This window comes from Larus michahellis, chromosome 8 (assembly GCF_964199755.1).
Source record: "Larus michahellis chromosome 8, bLarMic1.1, whole genome shotgun sequence".
Taxonomy (NCBI): Eukaryota; Metazoa; Chordata; class Aves; order Charadriiformes; family Laridae; genus Larus; species Larus michahellis.
The window spans coordinates 677,539-695,754 of NC_133903.1; the positions used below are offsets into that span (position 1 = coordinate 677,539).

Genomic DNA, 18,216 nt, shown 5'->3' on the forward strand with positions numbered 1-18,216 from the left:
CATAATGTTAAGAAGTGTTATTAAAATTCAATGTTCATTTTTTATCAGTTTGTATTATTTTTGCACAATAAAAGGCAAAATGTGATGACCATATTAAATTCTCATGTGTACTGAGAATACCAGCTTACAAACAACTTGTATGCCAAATTAAACTGCTTGAAAACATTTCAAAATGGGACAAAAATTCAATTTTCAGCCATCAGCTGTTAAGAATTGCAGATTAATATATACATGGTTTTTTCTTAAAAACAGTAGATGTTTCTTGGCTGGTTCTCCAGTACTTGGCTCACAAAAGAGTAGATGGCTGCAGAGAAGACATAGAGGTGAGTACTCAGGGATGAATCATTGTAGAATTTGTACTGGCACAGCTGTCTAGGGTGTCTTGCAGGATGGCACTCCATGAACTTTTTTGCACACTGAGTAAACGAGAAATTTAATTTATTTAACTGTTCTTGCTTCAATGATTAGTAAGTTTGAGGCCAACAGGAATTTTTCAATTACAGCTTTGTTAGGTTTGCAAAATACAGGTTGGGAGAGAGAAAAGGGCCTAGCATATCAAAGCATTATCCATATGGACTCTCTCTTTGTGACTTTGTTGCTTTGAAATACATACATAGTCCTTCTTGCAAGCGCATTCAGATTCTTTAGTCTCTTCCACAGCAATAGCTGGTTGTCTCATAAACAATTAAGTTTTGATTTTGGTGTTTTTCTGCACAATTACCAGTATTTATAGAGACTTCCGAAAAGAAAAAAATGCAGTTAATTTTGAATGTAGTAATTTGCAGCAATGGAGGAACTGCAGTGACTCTAAACTATTCACTTTGCTGAAAATGCTTATGCTGTGTTCCAGTGACAGCTGCATGTGTGTGAACTGCAGTATATAGCACTTGTTAATGTTGAGGAAACAAATGAATATATAAATACTCCATCAGAGCATCTGAACATCTCTCTTTCCTAATGACTGAGCTGTTTGTTCGTATAAAGGCGTTTCTTCAGCATCCCCAGATATGAATGCTTTTGTGAAGGACATTTTTAATATGGCAGATGTAGCCCAGAAGTACCGGTAGAGTACGTTGAAGCTTTCTCAACATGCGTTTCTACAAATTCTTCCTCCATGCTTGTAGTCCTCCCTATTGAGAAAGATAGAAAATACCAGGAAGATGATATCTTTTGCTTCCCCTCTGCTCACAGTTATCTGAAACCTCGAGTCCATGCTGGCTTTTCTTTTAATTCTTCCTGCAGGAAAGCATGTGGTTTTTACTTTCTTGCCCTCTTGATTGGCTAATGTAAAAAGAGTGGTTTGAAACTGCAACATTCACATGCAGAAACCACTTCTTAAGCAAAAATGTATGACTGCTTTTCGCTTGGAAGTCAGTAAGAGATTTTATCCTCACCTACTTCACAACTATATGTGATCTTTGAGAAGATCTGAGTGTTTTGAGAACTTCGCGCTTAACCCAAAAGGCATACTGTAAACAGAACTCCCACTAATTTCAAAAGTTGTTCCATATATGAAGTTCTGATAAGATATTGGAGGGATTAACACTTTTAGTTTACGAATTCACACGCTTCAGTTTAGCAGTCAGAAAAACAGACATAAGCCACTGTATATGACCGATCTTTATTGGATATTTTTAAGGGAAGTGCCTGCTAAAGTAGAGTTTAGAACATGGTAAGTGGTCCACACAATGAAAAAAAAAAGATTAATCAGCGTTTCATCATGTTGCTAAGGTAATGAACAAATAACAGACACTGTCAAGATAAATAAGGGACTCCTGATTTTCAAGGTTTTGGAGCATCCTGTGCAGTTTCATCCCAATTCTATCTTGTTTGGTCCTTTTGAACCTCTAAGACTGCACCATTTCCTGGAATTCTGTGGAAGATAAGAGAATGTTTACAGTAGTACTATTAAAATGAAAGGATTAGGAGTAAAAGATTAGTGGCTTATCAAGAGATTTAGAATAGGAATGAAGAGAAAACAATTACCTGAGAGATGACCACAGGAGAAGAAACATGTATGGAAGAGAGATGTTGTCTAAATTTCCTCTTCTAAACAACAGATGGAAAGACAGTGTTTGCTGACATTTATCAGGAATAATAAAATATTCAGGGTAGTTTTAGCTTTCTCTCTGCCTTAATGCTGATCTTGGTGGCCAAAACCAATGGAATGACTAATACGGAATTTGAGTAAGAAGTTGTTAAGAGCTGAAGAAAAAGAATGAGAAGTGAGTCCGTGTGAATTATTAGCTGATTGTAATGCTTCAGCAGTTGAGAAGTGTTGATTTAGAGCACAGTCTAAACCCAAAACCATTGTGCAGTTGCATGTGGTATGATGCTGAAGTATTGTGTAGTACGATAAGATACTGTTACTTGGAAGATCTTTTAAATGTTTGTATTCTGTGAGTTAAAAGTATCTGATCACTCCTGTCCCTGAACGACTATATTAGAACACAGATTGCTTCATAAATCATGTGTGTTTATTCTGGCACATTTCCTAAGGAACTGGATTTAATTCCTTCCAAAGAAAGAAACAGAAGAGTTCTGTCCTCCTAGTGCAGTGAGCTAGGGAATCTGCACGCCAGCACATTCCCGGCGTGCTATTGCCTAAGCCCCTTTCATGCTCGTCTAGGCAGCTTGCTTCTCTCATGGGGCAAGTTGCCATCGGCTGTGAGCCTTTTGTGTGAGTGTGTGCTTCCTGTTCAAAATGGGATACAGAAGTACGGAATTATGAGATCCGGAGGTTTCTGCACTGAGCAGCCATTAAATCACACTGGCATTTCCATGGGGTGAGTGCAATATGCTGCTTCCTAAAACAGCTGCTCCTTCCTATCTGGTCGTTAACCTGCCACTGAAGATAAGTAGCATCCATCCCCATGCACAGACTCTGTTGTGGGATCTCGTGGCAGGGTAGTAACACTTGATCACTCTGTTCTCCTCATTATGGAAAATAAATATTAGACTATGTGCTGCTAGCTCTTGCATATGGTGAATGATGTCACTGAGTAGTGGGATTTCTGCTGGGAGATAACTGCTGTAAATGAGCCCATGTATGTGCTGTTGATTCTCCTGTGTAGAGCTGGTTCTTTTGTCCTTGATTTGTGTATTACAAGTGATGCTTGTACTGCTTTATATCAGAGTATGTGGGAGGATAGATAAGGGGTGGTTCCGTTCAAAACAACTGGAAATTTGTGAGTGAGTGAGTGAGTGGCAATGAGAAAGCACCTTGGGGCAGCCTAGGTGGTTTTTTTTGACTTGCTTGTGCAGAAGGAGTTGCAGAGATGAACCTGTAAGATCAGGGACCATTTCCGCCCTTAAACAGGTTGCTGCTGCAAGGGTTTCAGTAAAATCACTGGAGGTGCATTAATGTACTGTCAACATAGAAGAGAATCGCACATCATTTACAACACATCCTGAGGAGCCTTATTCTGTATATAAATAAGTTAATACCTTCAGCCCCAATTTTACCATCCCCGTCGTGGTCTGCAGTTGCCAAGAAGGTCTTGGTTTCTGAGGCGGTCAACACTCTGGCTCCACACTCAAACCTCTGAAGGAAATACCTAGGAAGAAAACAACTTTGATTATGATTTTCAAAGAATATTATTCTTTTATGCTGGCTGTATAATCAAACTGAGAGCTATCAATAAATAAATTATTTACCGTGACAGCCAAGTCCTCCAAACACTGCTTTCTTTGACAAGCTAAATCTTAGTCACGTACATTTCTGCTTTGTAAGTCCAGCCCTGATACAATCGATTCTGCCCACTACCAAAATCCAGCCCCAGGGAGGTTTTTTTTTTATATTGAGCATTAAAGGCAAGTATGTACTAATTTGATTTTCTCTGGGGGGATTATGTACTTAAATACATATTTCAGAATCTGCCAAAGGTTTTATCAACATTTAGCATGACTTGTGCTCACATTTACAAGGCAGTTCTGGAAAATAAAAAGTGCTGATTTTTGAATAGCCTCTAAATAGTTAACACAGAAAATCCTTACTTGAGCTCATCTTCCTCAATAAAGCCACTTTGATCATTGTCGAGAATCCGGAAGATCTCCTTGAGCTGGCTGCTACTCTTTTTAGACATCCCACTGATCTGAAAGAATTTTTTGGGACTAAAGGAATCTGGAGCTGAAAATAAATTAATAAATAAATTAACCCCAGACCACTGCGTTCACTGTTCCTAAAGGGTCTGAGGATCTTGCTTTGTTACATTTTAATTGTTCTAGACAAGAATGATAGATAAAGCCTGTCAAAGAATGAATTTTGCCGTAGTGCACCATACCCTCCTAAACATCAAAAAAAATCACATGGGGATAAGTTACAAACTGACAATATAAACTAGTCATGAACAAATACACTGTGACAGCTAAGTAAAGAGATTACAGAAATCTGTTTACAGTATGCGCTTGGTCAGTGTTCCTTTGGGACTGAATTAAACTTGCCATGTGTTACACGAAATAATAGATTTTTAGAGTTTTAATTGTTTTCTCACCTTGGCAGTCCCGCAGTGCAGCAGCAATATCAGAAGGGCTTAGAATGTCTGTAAGGCTCATTTTAAACCTGTGCAAAATAGTATATTGCAAACAGATTTGTGAAATGCAAATTCATCTTACAACAAATTGGTTTTTCTGTGTTTCAAAGAATACTGTATGGCTAATGACTTCTAAGGGTAGATGAATCTATTTGATCAAACCAATATCGCTGCAAATTAGAAGATTTAGTACATTACTTACTTAAAAATAGCAGTGCTGAAATAATACTTTTTAATGAGATGGATTACCTAAATGATGTTGTGAGTTGATGGTGAAGTTTTTGTCATTTACCTGAGTCCTATTTAAGTGCAGCACATTTTTAAACTCTATGTAACCGTTAATCTAATAATTAGTCTTACTGGAATGCATGGCATCTGGCAATACAAATAACAGTACATGCAGTGGAAAAAAGAAAGTCAAGAAGGTTTGCTTCTGTTTTCTCCCCCAACACCTCTGAAGAATAAAAAGGAAAAGAAAGCCGATACTTATCTATGTAAGGTCCATCCATATGTAACTCCAGCAATTAAAATAAAAATCTTAGAACAATGGTTATTGTACTTACTACTGGTACAGCTCTGCACAGTAATTTAATTTCATTAATCTCAAGTCAACTGCTCACCTTTTATAGTTTTCTCAGCTAGGTAAAGGAATAATAGCTGAGGAGATACCAGGCAAGATAGTAATGTTGGCTCTGGCTTGCCACTCTGGCTTATAAAGGATTCAAAAGGTGACAATAACCACTACTTAGGTTACTGTTTGATGGATCAAATGTTTGATTTGAGACCTAGCTCAAATTTCTTCCTTAACCAATTAAACTTTTCTTTCTATTTATATCCTAAGATAATATGGACAAGAAGAACACTTTTTAAAATAAATCCACTTGTCCTTAATTAAGTACAACTCTGGCATCCAAACATAGCCTTTCAATCTCCAAGCATGCTAAAGATTTTCAGGTAACCTCTGGACCTTAAAGTCGCTCCTCGGAAGGTGACTGCAGCAGGCAAATCCCTATGAAAAGAACCTAGTTTGGTTTCCCCAAGTCTGTTGATCCTTTGGAATGTATAAAGGAAGTTGGAGATGAAAGATCAGAGGTGACAACGTGTCATTCTGACAAAGATAACTTGTCACTAGGATAGAGGAAAGCATGCTATAATTTGGGGTGATCTTTCTACAGTAAATTTGATTTTATATTTCCTGACAGTTATCTAAACTACAGTGCTGTCCCTGATCAGGGGTAGAATGCACACCGGTGCCTTCAGTGACAACAAAACTCTGAAACTAGGTAAAGCTGAATAAGCTGATCTTGCTGTCTGTATTCCTTGGAAGATTATGTATAATCAGATAGCCTACTTAGTAATCTATTTTGAATATTTTAAATTACATTAAATCAATAATAGACTTACTTGAAGTTGTAGGAATCAAATGTTGTTAGTGTGGAGATAGATGTATATACGTTTTACAACACACATTCTCACAATCTGTTTCCTTGATATGAAATTAAAATCGTAGGTATAAATAACTGGGGGTTTGTTGGATATTTCAAGAACGTTAATTTGGGAAATAAAAAACTCAGAAAATTTGGAACAGCAGATATGAGGTTTTCCATATTCCAGGGGGTTTATGTGGTCAGAATTCTAGGATGAAGACCAATAAAACACACATGTATTTTGGTTAGAGTTTATTGTATAAGTTTATTATGGTATCCAAAGTAATGTTCTTCTAATACATGAGCATTGTTTAATTTGTAATGAACGGGAATAGCTTGGTGTGCTGAACAAGTAATTTTTTTTACAGTAGCAAAAGTTACAAGTTACACAGTGGAGTAGAGTAGTAAGATATCTAGGCTTTGGGGTAAGTTAATGGACTACAGTGGATTTACTCCTGATTGGTTTAACGAGCATAGCTATTGTTCCATAGCACCTGTTTGTCTGAATTTGGATAGAGAAATACAAGGTATAATTAATACAAAAAAGCAGACAGTATTTAATGATACTTTTACCTTTTCCGCTATCTCTTTTGTATGCAAAAGAAGATGGCATAAATCACAAGTAATCGGGTTTACCTTTAATCCCAAATATCAGCTGTCTAGTATGCTCTAGAATGCTCTCTTTTGTCTCTTTCAGTAGGAAAACTGTTTCTAGTAATCTGGACAAACACTTTCCTATGAAACCTATGAGCCATGGGCTGCTGTAAATTAGTATTGACTGATTAAAACAAATTGAACAATGCTCATTTGTACAAGTTGAAGATCTGATCTCAGGTCTTTTGGTGTTACTTCCATTTATCTTCTTTGTTCAGTACTATGCATTCATATTGCTTTCTGTCTGAGATTTGCATGATATGGTCTATGAGACAGCGGCAGGGGGAATGAAGCGCATGCTGTGCTTTCTACAGGGTCATCCTGAAATAGCTTTCATCCTTGTAGGTACCTTTTTGCACTCTGATGTGGATTTTCTCCTTTATGATCATCCCAAGTTGATAAGAGTTTTAACAGAAGTTTTTTTTACTGATTCCTCTTGACATTTTTCCTGCCAAGATGTTTCTAGAGAGAGGTAGTTTTTTTAGACCTCTGTGGTAGTGCCATAGGTGTTACTTTGTAGTTGGCTTCCTTTATTTCTGCTTGCTCCTACACACTGCTCATTGAACTGCTTGCTTTGTTTAAATTTTTGACTTGCCATACAACGCTAATTATTAAAAGCTCACGAGAATAAGGAAATTGAAATGAAGTAGAAGTAAACAACGAGATCAAGGCAAGCATATAATACTCAAGCTCAAAATATGTCTGCAACTAATTCAGGCATTATATTAAAATATAAGCACCAAATGCTCAAAGAATTTGATCTGGTTACCTCATACACTGCCACGGCACACAGGGTGCTGAGCTGTTTTTACGTGTATTCAACAGTAGTAAAGTACCCAGAATTAGTACTATAGTAAAATATGGTTTCAAATAAAAGTGAGCTAATTGTTACAATAAGTTCACTATTATTGCTTATGAAGGGATCTTTTAATGTTTGAAATTCAACACTGACAACAAAAGTGATGCTAATCCTGGCTGAAAGATGGTTTACAAAAGCCGAAAAGAGCTGAATTTCAGAATCAAGTTGATGTCACTGTATATTGATACAGGTGGGAATCTAGGGTTACTAGGTTTTATTTATTTATTAATGACACTTCATCTGAAGTAGAGGTTTCTCTCCACTACAATTAGAATTAAATAATCAGGGATGAGTATATTATATAAAGGGATGTTTTAATTAGTTAACCTATTTTACAGCTAAATTATCTGCCTGTTCTCCTTACTTCTGGGGTATGTGGTAACTTGGGTGATTGTGATGACTTTAGGAGTTCAAAAACTGAGATCTATAAAAAATTTTCTATTATGCAAGTGATGTAATGCTATAAAGAAAATACCTAATAATTCAATTAGAACAACAGCTGTTAGGTGATGGGCAGTTAACCGTAGTGCAAAATCTGGTACAGAATTGGAGTATTGCACAGTTTCCAGGAATGCTTAGCACTTGTTCCTATGAGGTTCAAGAAAAATTATTAATTTTTTTGATTGTTTATTTGGTTTTGGTGTTGCTCTACTGGGGACATCTGAAAGTGCTATGGAGTTGTTCATCTGAAGATTTATGTACTTGTATAACTTTACTTCTGTTGTTTTCCCCTGAGATGTCTTTATGCACAATGTGTACAGGAATATTAAAGCCATTTTTTTGGTTTCAGACATCCAGAATTAAACTTGAAGGTGTAGTTCTCAGAAAGACAGAACATTCATATTGATAAGTTCTTGCTAGGAATCTAAACATATTGTTTATGTTGTATTGTAAACCAACTGTTTTCAAATCAAGTACCGTAGACTTCTCTAATAAGCAGAGGAAAGTTGTGTTTTGCTAAATCATTGACAAGTAGTGGACTAGTCTTGTACTCTTTGTGTTCTGTTTGGTGCAAAGTCCAGAGTTAATTAGCAGTGGCAATCAACCAAAACCATGACTTCAAGCAGATGCAAAAGGAACATCAGCAGTTGTCTCAGGAGAGGTGTTAACCTGAGACCAACTACAGTCATGTAAAGAGATGCCGGAGCAGCTGTTCTAAAAGCCATACAAACCATCTTCGCGTTAGGGCCAAAACAATTGTATCATGATCCTGGATAAGAGAGTCTGCTTTTGTAATGAGTTTGGAAGTAACTATAATAGATACTCGGTAATCTATGTGGTTGATCATTAGTGTTGATGTCTCAGTAGTAATGGCAGAGAATCTTAGTGTGAATATAATTATAATCATTGAAAAAGACCATTACAACAAAATTAGTTCTGTTCCGCCACTTCAAGTTGTTTCTTAAGGCACATGCTTTAATCATATAGAAATAATTACAGAATGGTTGCTTGGGACATAATCTTTTACCATATCTAATGGAGAGGTTTAAGAACACAGTTTAGTATTTGCCTTTTGTGGTCCTGGGTGTTATTACAATGAAGGATGAAATCCAGGCCTTGGAAGCCTCAGTGACAAAGCTTTCTTTCCCTCCAGCAAGTAGAGGATACTACTCAGAACACTGAGCAGAGAGCTGGCCTGTAGAATCCAAGATACAAGATACATCCTGCAGCACTGTGGGTCTGGAGCTAAACAAAGACAGGTACTTCTCGTGTTAGGAGAAATGTCTTGTGTACTTTCCCCCGTTTAAATTGTGTCCTATGTAAACGAGATTGAGTTGTCTTTGAAAGTGATAGCAGAATAGACTGACATAAACTGCTTAATAGTGTAACTAATTCATAGAGTTTGTTCTGATCAGGACACTTTTTCACTTAAAAAGCTGTCTTGGAAGATCTCTGCTAGCATTTGATATCCTGTGTGTTTGTCCTTAAATGTGCTTGCAAGTGCTTCTGTGACTCAGTAACACAATTTTCTGACTCTGACCCTAAACGTAATTGTCTAAGATGTTTCTGTCTGCTGTCAGCATTCTAGACAGCGTTACATGGAATGACCTTTAAAAGTCTAAGTTGTTCGGGTTTTCTGTGAACATGTAAAAGATATGTACAGTGGTACTATACCATTACCAAAGGCTTTTTGCACATGGCTGTATTTCACTGTGACCCACAGTGTAAGAAGCGATGGCAAAATAAAGCAAATAGCACCGAAATGGTTCCAGCTATTTCTGTATTCGCTGTCTGTCCTCATGGATGTAGGTGGGATTTCTGCCATTAATTTCCGTGGTAGGAGGATGTATCACCCTTAGTCAGGTATAAAGTAAAAATACCCTATAATTAGAGTTAACCTAATAAGTAATCATGAAAAGTCACTTGTTTAACAGAATTGGCCTTCTAAATAAAGGAGGAGCAGGTGTCTAGATTCAGACAAGAGCTTAAAACACACACATAAAGCATGTGACAAAATTCTGTTGACAAAAGGCAACCACGTATTTGGGGACTCCGGTGAAAAGGGTTGGATGGAAACATTTGCACAATACAGGCCATGGTCTCGGACCTCCAAATTTATGTTTCCAGAAGAGTGTTCTTGAGTCTAAAAGAGCTGTGTGGGAATGTATGTTTATGATCATGCAGCTGTCTTTCCAGGTGTGGCCTTACAGGCACAATTTGAAGAGCTTTCTTAAAGCACATAATAAACCGTTGCAGAAATTTACAGCACCTGACAGCCTGTGTGAGTGAGAGACGGAGAGGGAAGGAAGGAAGGAAGGAAGGAAGGAAGGAAGGAAGGAAGGAAGGAAGGAAGGAAGGAAGGAAGGAAGGAAGGGAGGAAGGGAGGAAGGAAGGAAGGAAGGAGGGAGAAAGGAAGGGAGGGAGGGAGGGAGGAAGGAAGGATATTCTTGTAGACAGAAAACGGCATTTTCGTCACCAATCTGCTTTGTGGTAATACTGAAAGAAGGAGACGTCTACAAATGTCTCTAGTCACAAGCTCTTCTTTACTTTCTGGAGTGATCACTGAAGCTGATATCAGACTTACCTTGTCATTAATTTTTTACTGTTCTTAATGGAATGGTAAGTGGTGAAATTGTCTTAGATTTGTAGACCTAGCAAGCTAATCAGTGTGGAAGGAAGTGTGGTTAAATACAGGAGCTGCTTGCTGACTCAAAAGTTATCTGAGCTGTCTGTGCCTGTCTCTCGTAGCCATTAATACTGGTATGATGCTCGAAGATCTTCAGGTGACCCATATTACATGGCAGAAATATAAAACATGGTATCAGCTGATACATAGCATTTTCTGACAATAATGATAGCTTTTAGCCCTGCAGTCAGACTGCAGTTATTAATTCCACAGAATTTCCTGTGTTTATTGCTCTCCTGAGATGTCGTTGAAATCGTGTGAATATGTTTGATGGATAATTCTTTTTTCACTGTTAAGGAAAATTCTACAGTATCAGGGCCTGGTTAGTTCATTAGAGTTAATGGAAATATATTTTTTGCTAACATATAAGCCCTGAACACGTTATTAAGTATTCATTAAAGTCCTGTAGATTGCTTTAATTTTGTGTAATACGATGATTTCCCCAGCACTGTATTGGTGTTTCCTTCCTTCTCTGTAATGTCTTATCATAAATGTGTTCTGCATCAGAAACACTATAACATTAGCAGATCATTTTGAAATGAAGATTTTTGATCTGCAAATACTGAAACGTCTTCTTAAATAGCTCCAGCAAATACAATATGAGACAGTCATACAGTTTTTTAATGCCCAAGAACAGACTTTTCAAGAGTTCCGAATTTTTCGAAAAGTCTACATAGGAGCAACTATCGTGTTGGAAGTATAATGTTCTGGATGGTTAAAGCCGTCTAGATTTTTTAAAAGGCTGTTTAGATATCTGTTTATTTTTATCACATCTGTAAGCCTAAAAAAACCCACACATCACAGTGTCTAGTTGGTACTGTTTGCAATTAGTTCATTTTTGTAACCTAATTTGATTGTTGTATATGTTTGCATTATGATAAAATCGCAATGACATCATCCCACTCCTACTTTTCAACCCGAACCCTAACTAGGTGAGCGCACAAGCTGGATGAACTTCAATTAATGAGCAACTGTTCAGAATTCAGCATTCTCCTCATTCCTTATTTCTGGATTGCTATTTCAGTCTGTCTGTAAAGAAAAAAAATACTGATTTCCTAGCAATTTTTTTATCATGCTCTTAATTTTATTATACTTTCCTCACAAACATTTATTTATCATGCATTTATTTTTACAGCCCTGTGAGATGTGGGCATTATGTTACCCTCAGTTTTGAGATGGAGAAAAGCAGCAGAACTTTGATTGCCAGATACCAGCTGGTATGCTGAGTATGTGATCTGCTAGCACAGGGAGACAGGATAGGGATGGGCCCTGCACCTGGGGTTTGGCACTAAAGAGCATTCAGTGTACCAAGCAGGCCCAACAAAATATATTTATTCCCCAACTACAAACTAGCACCACAGCTCTTTCCCGAGACCTCCGTCCTGCTCCCAAGATCTGAGGCACAGCACCCCCTACTTTGGAAAACAAGTTGTTATCATTCTGTGTCCAGGAATGATTTAATCTGGCAAAACTGAGTCATCAGTAGAAGTGGACAAGTGGGATAATAGAAGTGTTCTGGCTTGAATTAATTCAAGCTGATAGAGTAGTGGTTTAACTTCTTGTAAGTGGAACAATAGTGCCATCAGGTGGGCAGGAACGTGAGCAATTCCTTGGAGAATTTTGAATGTATTGCTATTTCAGTAATCCAGAGACATCCTGCATCCAGTTGATCTTATATTAAAATCGACAACTTAATTAACACTAGGTCCTGCCATATAATTAGTGTATGAAACATAATCAGTTGCATAAAGAATGACATAAAAACGTATGGAGCATTAAATACACTTCTTGATTAAATACCACTGCTACCAGTTACCATAACCAGGTTTTACACCAGGGCATTTTATTAATTCTAGGTTTTTACAACAGGTACTAGCTATTTATGCAAATATTGAAAATTAAATGGCCCACAGAGATGCTTTTAATTTCTCCTTCTCTTAATATTTTTTACTAGAATTTTTAATGCCCAAAATTCAGATGAGCAGAGTGGATTCCAATTCAGTCTCCCAGTGGTATAAAGACCTTCTGCTTAAGACATTGGGGAACGTGGTTTAAGTAGTGCTTGCACTACTTCAGATGTTTTCCAGCAATACGAAATCACTTGCCAGCAATTGTTCATGACCTTCCAGGGTACAAAATGTGTAAGTAAGTAGTAGGCTTGCAGTAGGAAAGATTGTTTATGGCACAGATATCTTGGTCTTTATCTTGACTGCTTGTTAAGATTTGACCAGGGCTTGAAACTCTGAAAAAGAAATAAAAGAATAATAAAATGGGACCACGTTTTGTAATAGCACAGTCAAAAAAGTACTTGATTTTTAGAGTTAAAATGGGAAACTAATGATACTTCTCTGACAATCATTCCTTAAAGGTAGCACATTGTATACTCATAATATTAGATACTTAAAGCAAAGGAAGTGTTGCATTTAAGTGTCACATTGTACAGTGGTTCAATAGTAAAAAGCAGTGAAATTATATACTGAAATTTTATAAATATATCGATTTAGGTTCCAATCCTGAAAAATCTCTGTAGATGAAAAAGGGGACTGACTACCTGTAGCCAAGGGCAGAATGTAGACCGGCTCCTGTACTAAATCCTCTCCACAATACCAAGCAGGTCTGAGCACCTGAGAATCAGATCCGTAACATCCACCGTATGGAGCAGGGCAGCTGCCCAGAGCTAGCCAGTGCCAGGTCTCAGTGGCAGATACTACTGGGTTTCATACAGGCAGTCTTACCATCCACTCCAATTTTACCATCTCCGTCACTGTCACCTGCTGCCAGGAATGCCTTGGTCTCAGCATCAGTCAAAGCTCTGGCACTGGCTGAGAAATTCTGCAGGAAAAGCCTGTTAAGGGAAAAGGACAAATGAGTGAGATGAACTCAGTACTGGAAGCGTTTAGAGTTTGTTATTCATAATAGTTGTGAAATTCCAAGCATGATTCAATTCTTGAGACTATTTCAAAAGCTTTTTGTAAATCATTTTGAATTCAATAGTAAATCTTCCTCTAACTTCAGTGAAAATAAGGGTGAGAAAGGAAGAGGATGTTGCATCAGAACATGTGAAAAAATCCTTGATGATGTTTTGGTTTCATTGGATTAGAAAGGCAAAGTTAAAACTGACTCCGTAGTGGCAGGAGTCATCTTGCCTCCTGTGTTATCTTCCTTCTTTTCTCCTAAGATGTAGACTCTTAAGAGTGGCAGGAATTTTTCTAACCTTACTCGTAGCTTCAAAGTCAGATGAATATGATCTTCATGTGATACAAAGAAAGATGAGAGAAAAATAGCACTTTGAATTCAGCCGAGTAAAAGATCTTGGAATAATAAAAAGCAAACTCTAGCAGAACTGCTATTTTTATCTTCACAGTCTGTCAGTTATCCCTACATGAAACAAGTAGTTGCATTGCTATCAAAGTGTTCTCTCGTTGTGATCCAGACTTTCCTTTGTTCTTTGTCTTGCAGCTCCTTCAGCACAAGCACACATGCGTGCACACACACACACACACAATTGTCTCTCGTTCAAAGAGACTGAAGGAAAGGGAGTATTTCTAATCTTATCCTGCATTTTTAGACGATAAAACACAAGCCTGTTGGTAACTCATTTTTTTATTTACTTACTTCAGTTCATTTTCCTCAATAAAGCCACTCCTATCCTGGTCAAGAATTCCAAAGACTTGAGCGAGCTGGTCTTTCGACTTGGAGTTGAGACCCACTTTGACAAAAAAGGTCTTGTAATCAAATGAATCAGCGGCTGAAATAAGCAAGAAAAGATGAAGAAAAGTAGTTAAGTATCTGGAACAAAAAAAAAATAGCTTTTTGGTCAAAAGGTAGCAAACTTCTGCAGTACAATGAGGGTGATTACAAACCCCAATCCACAATCTTTATTTTCCTGAGTTCATTTCAGATTAATGAGATTTTTCCATCAATGATCTCTCAAACCTTGGAAGATAAATATTGACTGTGGTCTTCATCATGCAAGAACATACATTTGTAAATAGATACTTCACTCAAACGTAAATTCACAGAACTTGATGGTAAAAATTGTGCTCGTATTGAAATCAGCAGGAGTTTTATTTTTATTCTGCGAAAAAAACCCAGGATTTCAGCCTCTGGATTTTTTCATACTTAAAATTGCTCCAGTGCACAAGTATTGATGGGTGCCTGTACTTGGCTGGCAGAGATTAAAAACTGCATGTTTCATTACCTTGCCTCCTTTTTCTCTTTTTGGTAAAACAATTAAAGCTGTAATTAGCAAACAAACATAAAAAGAACATCTTACCATGTACCCTGGAGAGGAAATCAACATTATACCATCTAGTTCATCCTTTCAGCCTTTTCTGTTTCCATTGGAATTGGGATGTTGGGGGTAGTGAGGACAAAGGAATTTGACAGATAAACTGACAAGCCCAATTTAAAACATAAATGTTACCTTGACAGCTCTGTAGGCCAGCAGCAATTTCAGCTTCTGTCAGGATACCTGCAAGAGCCATGTCAAAGCTCCTGTAAAATGAAAAATAATACTGGGTAGGGTTCATGTTGATCTTGCTCTACCAGCCTTTGGTGCTGCCCCGTGAGGACGGCCCGCTTTGAGTAGTGGGGCGGTTGCAGCCAAGGTCGCAGGGCAAATCAGGGGAGCTGCCCCGCAGGAGCCGACTGCTCCATCCGTTAGCTCAGATGCGTGCAGTGCGTCTGCCTGGCTGTATCTCTAGTTAAGTCTTCAGTGCACAAGCTGAGGACAAAACCAGACATATTTATACAACTGCACAGCATTTTGGGATCTTTGGTTGTATCCATGCATTTTTGTGTGGATTATTGTGATGTCTTCAAAAGCTCCAGAGGAAGGGTTGAACTCACCTTGCCACTTAGTTTTCCCCAAGCCAAGAACTGAAAAAACTAAGGTAAAAGATCTGCAGAGCCTTCTTGACTTAATTATTTTTCAAATGACGTATAGACCTTAGTTAAGTCCTCTCGACCTTCTACAGAAGTCCTAGAGCCACGTGATGGCTCAGATACCCCAGGGGATAAATTACTGCGGCTGACAAGACCTGCTAGCTAATCAGATTGATATTTATATCCCAAAGGAATGTGCCTGGTGTTTTAAACAATATATAAGGTTTAGTGCCATACAAAGTAAATCCTCTCAGCTTGCGCCTATTTTTAGGCTAGCGAATTATTTTTGATCTGTGAATGAAAAAATATAAATTGTTTTTATTGCTTACTGATAGCTACAAATGGACATCATCATGGTAGAGTTTTAAGGGCCCAATCCTGATAGGAATTACCCATGAAACATTACTCCTGCAATTGCCCTAATACTCTTCAAATAATACTCATACATTTGTAATAGATATATCTGACATACAAGTAGAATCTCATAGATAAAACTTTTAATTTTAAATCAGCCCAAAGTATTTTTAATAAGCTGGTATATAAGCTTTGGTTACCTAATTTCTGAACTATGTACTTCAGACTATAGAAGTCTATATATTGAAGACATTTGCTCAGTATTCGTTCATTGCATGGTGCACATTTTAAATCGTTGTCATAAAATGCGTCCATTTATAGAATGAAGGTTGTCAGTTGTTCAGCAGCACACAGGAGTATGCATCAATTAATGGTAAGGAGTGGAACTAAGCAGTGAAATCTGTCATATTTGGTTCTTTTTTGCTGTACTGAAAAAATAAACTTCTGTAAGGGTTCAAACAGCAGCTAAGCTCAAGTTGGAGCTTTTCTCATACTGGTTATAGGATCCTCCGCTCGGCTAGCGCATGAAATCTGTTGGAACTTAGTGGCCTTGAGCATGGCTGAAATTGGCCTATGGTGTAAAAAGCCCTTTGGGAGAACATTTCACACTACACATACATAAATGTACACGGAGATTTCAATGTGTGCATTGTAGACTTCAATAATACTTGAGTAATGCCATTACATTTAAAATAAAGCCTAACACTTGGTCAATATAACATAAAGCTGCTGTCTTTTCTTTCAAAAATTATATACATGTAAATACAGACAAAACCTCTCTTGCACATCTTGGTTTCCCTTGATCATTTCTTCAAGAGAAGAATACTTAGGAGAAGCGCTAACTGTATTATTCTAAACCCGTGCTGTGTGGTAAATTGAGCGTTGTGAAAGTAAAGTTTTCTGGACTCTGTAAGATCAACTGAGCAAGTTACTTTTGACAGCATTTTATCCTCAACTGGTGGATATATAAACTTAATGATGCAGTCTTTCCATCTGGGAATCTAGCTTTGCGTTTGTTTCAGATTTCCAGGGAAATAGTTGAGACTATGGCCTGGTATCAGAGAGGATCTGATAATTGTGTCAGAATTACTGAACATTCAAGAAATAATCCTTGTGAGAAGACCACATCGAGATTGCAAAGCATTTGTCGATAACAGTTTTTGAGTGTTTCTGTGGCAAACCGGAGCTTGCCCGTAGATGGCACCAAAGACACTCAAGTCCAGGCGGGAAACTTCGGGTGAGAGAAAGCCGAGGAGCGGAGCATGAGAGAGGGGTAACGGGTGGGCGTTCGTGAGACAGGGAGAGAAGAGCAAGGAATAGATATTTAAAAGAAAAAAAAGTCAAGTCTACCGAACCACTCGAAAGATTGGAATATAAACAGGCTAGATTGAAAATTCAGAAATAATTCCAGAGGGCTTTCCTTCAGTGATGATTAGTAAGAACAGGTTTTTTCTTCTGTCCAACAAAACCAGGCTTTACTGTGTTTATTTTTATGCTGGCGCAATGTGTCTGTCAGGGAGATCATTGCAAACATAAGATCAGTTTGTTCTGGAGGCTGGGAGTTAGAGCAGAAAGTTAGTATCTAGGAAATACCAGGTGATTAGTTTCTGGTTGTGATGAAACTGATGTGATTCTCTTTGAGTCAAGTATTTGCATATTCTACTTTGACTTAAGTTCCCCTTTGAACTTCGGGTCAATGATATCTTTGTAACTGCAGAGGAAGTCATTGTCTAGGGGTACCATCTTTTCATATTATAACCCATGGGATTACATGTCTGATTTTCTTTTCTGGGGCTTGGTATACAACAACCCTGATTTTCTTGTTTTCATGAGCATTAAGACATGCTGGTGAGCAAATCAAAAGTTAGGGAGCAGCCATATCCCAGCTGCTAGGTAGTTTGCTCTATAGGCCTTCCATGCAGAAAGTGTACCAGAAAGCCCATACCAATGCACTGGTATCTTCGTGGGCTTGCAAGCAAAAGCAATATGGAAATGAAGTTTCATAAAATGTGAACACTTTAAATTAGTTCATATTCTGCAGCATCCACTTACTAAAATGTTTTAAAATATATGAACAATTAAGCATGAAAATGTTAGGTACATGTCTGTTCAGTGTTTTAATCAAGTTGTATCTATTCCAGTAACCTATTCCAGGAAATGAATCCATCCTTGGCCCCCTCTGCCCACACTGTTTGTGTGAAGAGCTCCAGGCGCCTCTGATGATGCTGCATCAAAGATTTTCCACATGGGCTGGCTGCTAACTCAAAGAGGAAACTTTACCAGTGTATGTGTGCAATGAATGTTCTGACATCCCCTTGCCCTTTCTGTGCTGTCTTACTTGTTAGAAGATGACTGTGAGATTTCGAACAGTTGGAG

General features: G+C 37.8%; 2 protein-coding genes across 2 annotated transcripts; both read right to left on the minus strand.

The window, feature by feature from the left end:
• Nucleotides 1-1,847: 1,847 nt before the first annotated feature.
• On the minus strand, nt 1,848-4,554 carry LOC141747417 (parvalbumin, thymic CPV3). Its single transcript, XM_074597606.1, has 4 exons — nt 4,494-4,554; nt 3,997-4,129; nt 3,448-3,557; nt 1,848-1,873 (listed from the first exon to the last, which is right to left on the minus strand). The coding sequence occupies exons 1-4, from the start codon at nt 4,552-4,554 to the stop codon at nt 1,848-1,850; spliced, it is 330 nt and encodes a 109-aa protein (XP_074453707.1).
• Nucleotides 4,555-12,815: 8,261 nt separating this feature from the next.
• LOC141747392 (parvalbumin beta-like) lies at nt 12,816-15,134 on the minus strand. The gene is made up of 4 exons (XM_074597569.1): nt 15,026-15,134; nt 14,215-14,347; nt 13,335-13,444; nt 12,816-12,841 (listed from the first exon to the last, which is right to left on the minus strand). Exons 1-4 carry the CDS (start codon nt 15,129-15,131, stop codon nt 12,816-12,818), a joined length of 375 nt encoding a protein of 124 aa, XP_074453670.1. The 5' UTR covers nt 15,132-15,134.
• Between the last annotated feature and the right edge of the window lie 3,082 nt (nt 15,135-18,216).

What these genes read in the sequence shown, in the direction of transcription:
- LOC141747392 (XM_074597569.1), bottom strand. Translation starts at nt 15,131, where the DNA reads ATGAACCCTACCCAGTATTATTTTTCATTTTACAGGAGCTTTGACATG. An exon ending in TGGCCTACAGAGCTGTCAAG is followed by an intron (nt 14,348 to 15,025) that starts GTAACATTTATG and finishes TGCTTATTTCAG; the next exon opens with CCGCTGATTCATTTGATTAC. An exon ending in TGGTAAAATTGGAGTGGATG is followed by an intron (nt 12,842 to 13,334) that starts GTAAGACTGCCT and finishes TTTCTTTTTCAG; the next exon opens with AGTTTCAAGCCCTGGTCAAA.
- LOC141747417 (XM_074597606.1), bottom strand. Translation starts at nt 4,554, where the DNA reads ATGAGCCTTACAGACATTCTAAGCCCTTCTGATATTGCTGCTGCACTG. An exon ending in TGCACTGCGGGACTGCCAAG is followed by an intron (nt 4,130 to 4,493) that starts GTGAGAAAACAA and finishes ATTTATTTTCAG; the next exon opens with CTCCAGATTCCTTTAGTCCC. An exon ending in TGGTAAAATTGGGGCTGAAG is followed by an intron (nt 1,874 to 3,447) that starts GTATTAACTTAT and finishes TATCTTCCACAG; the next exon opens with AATTCCAGGAAATGGTGCAG.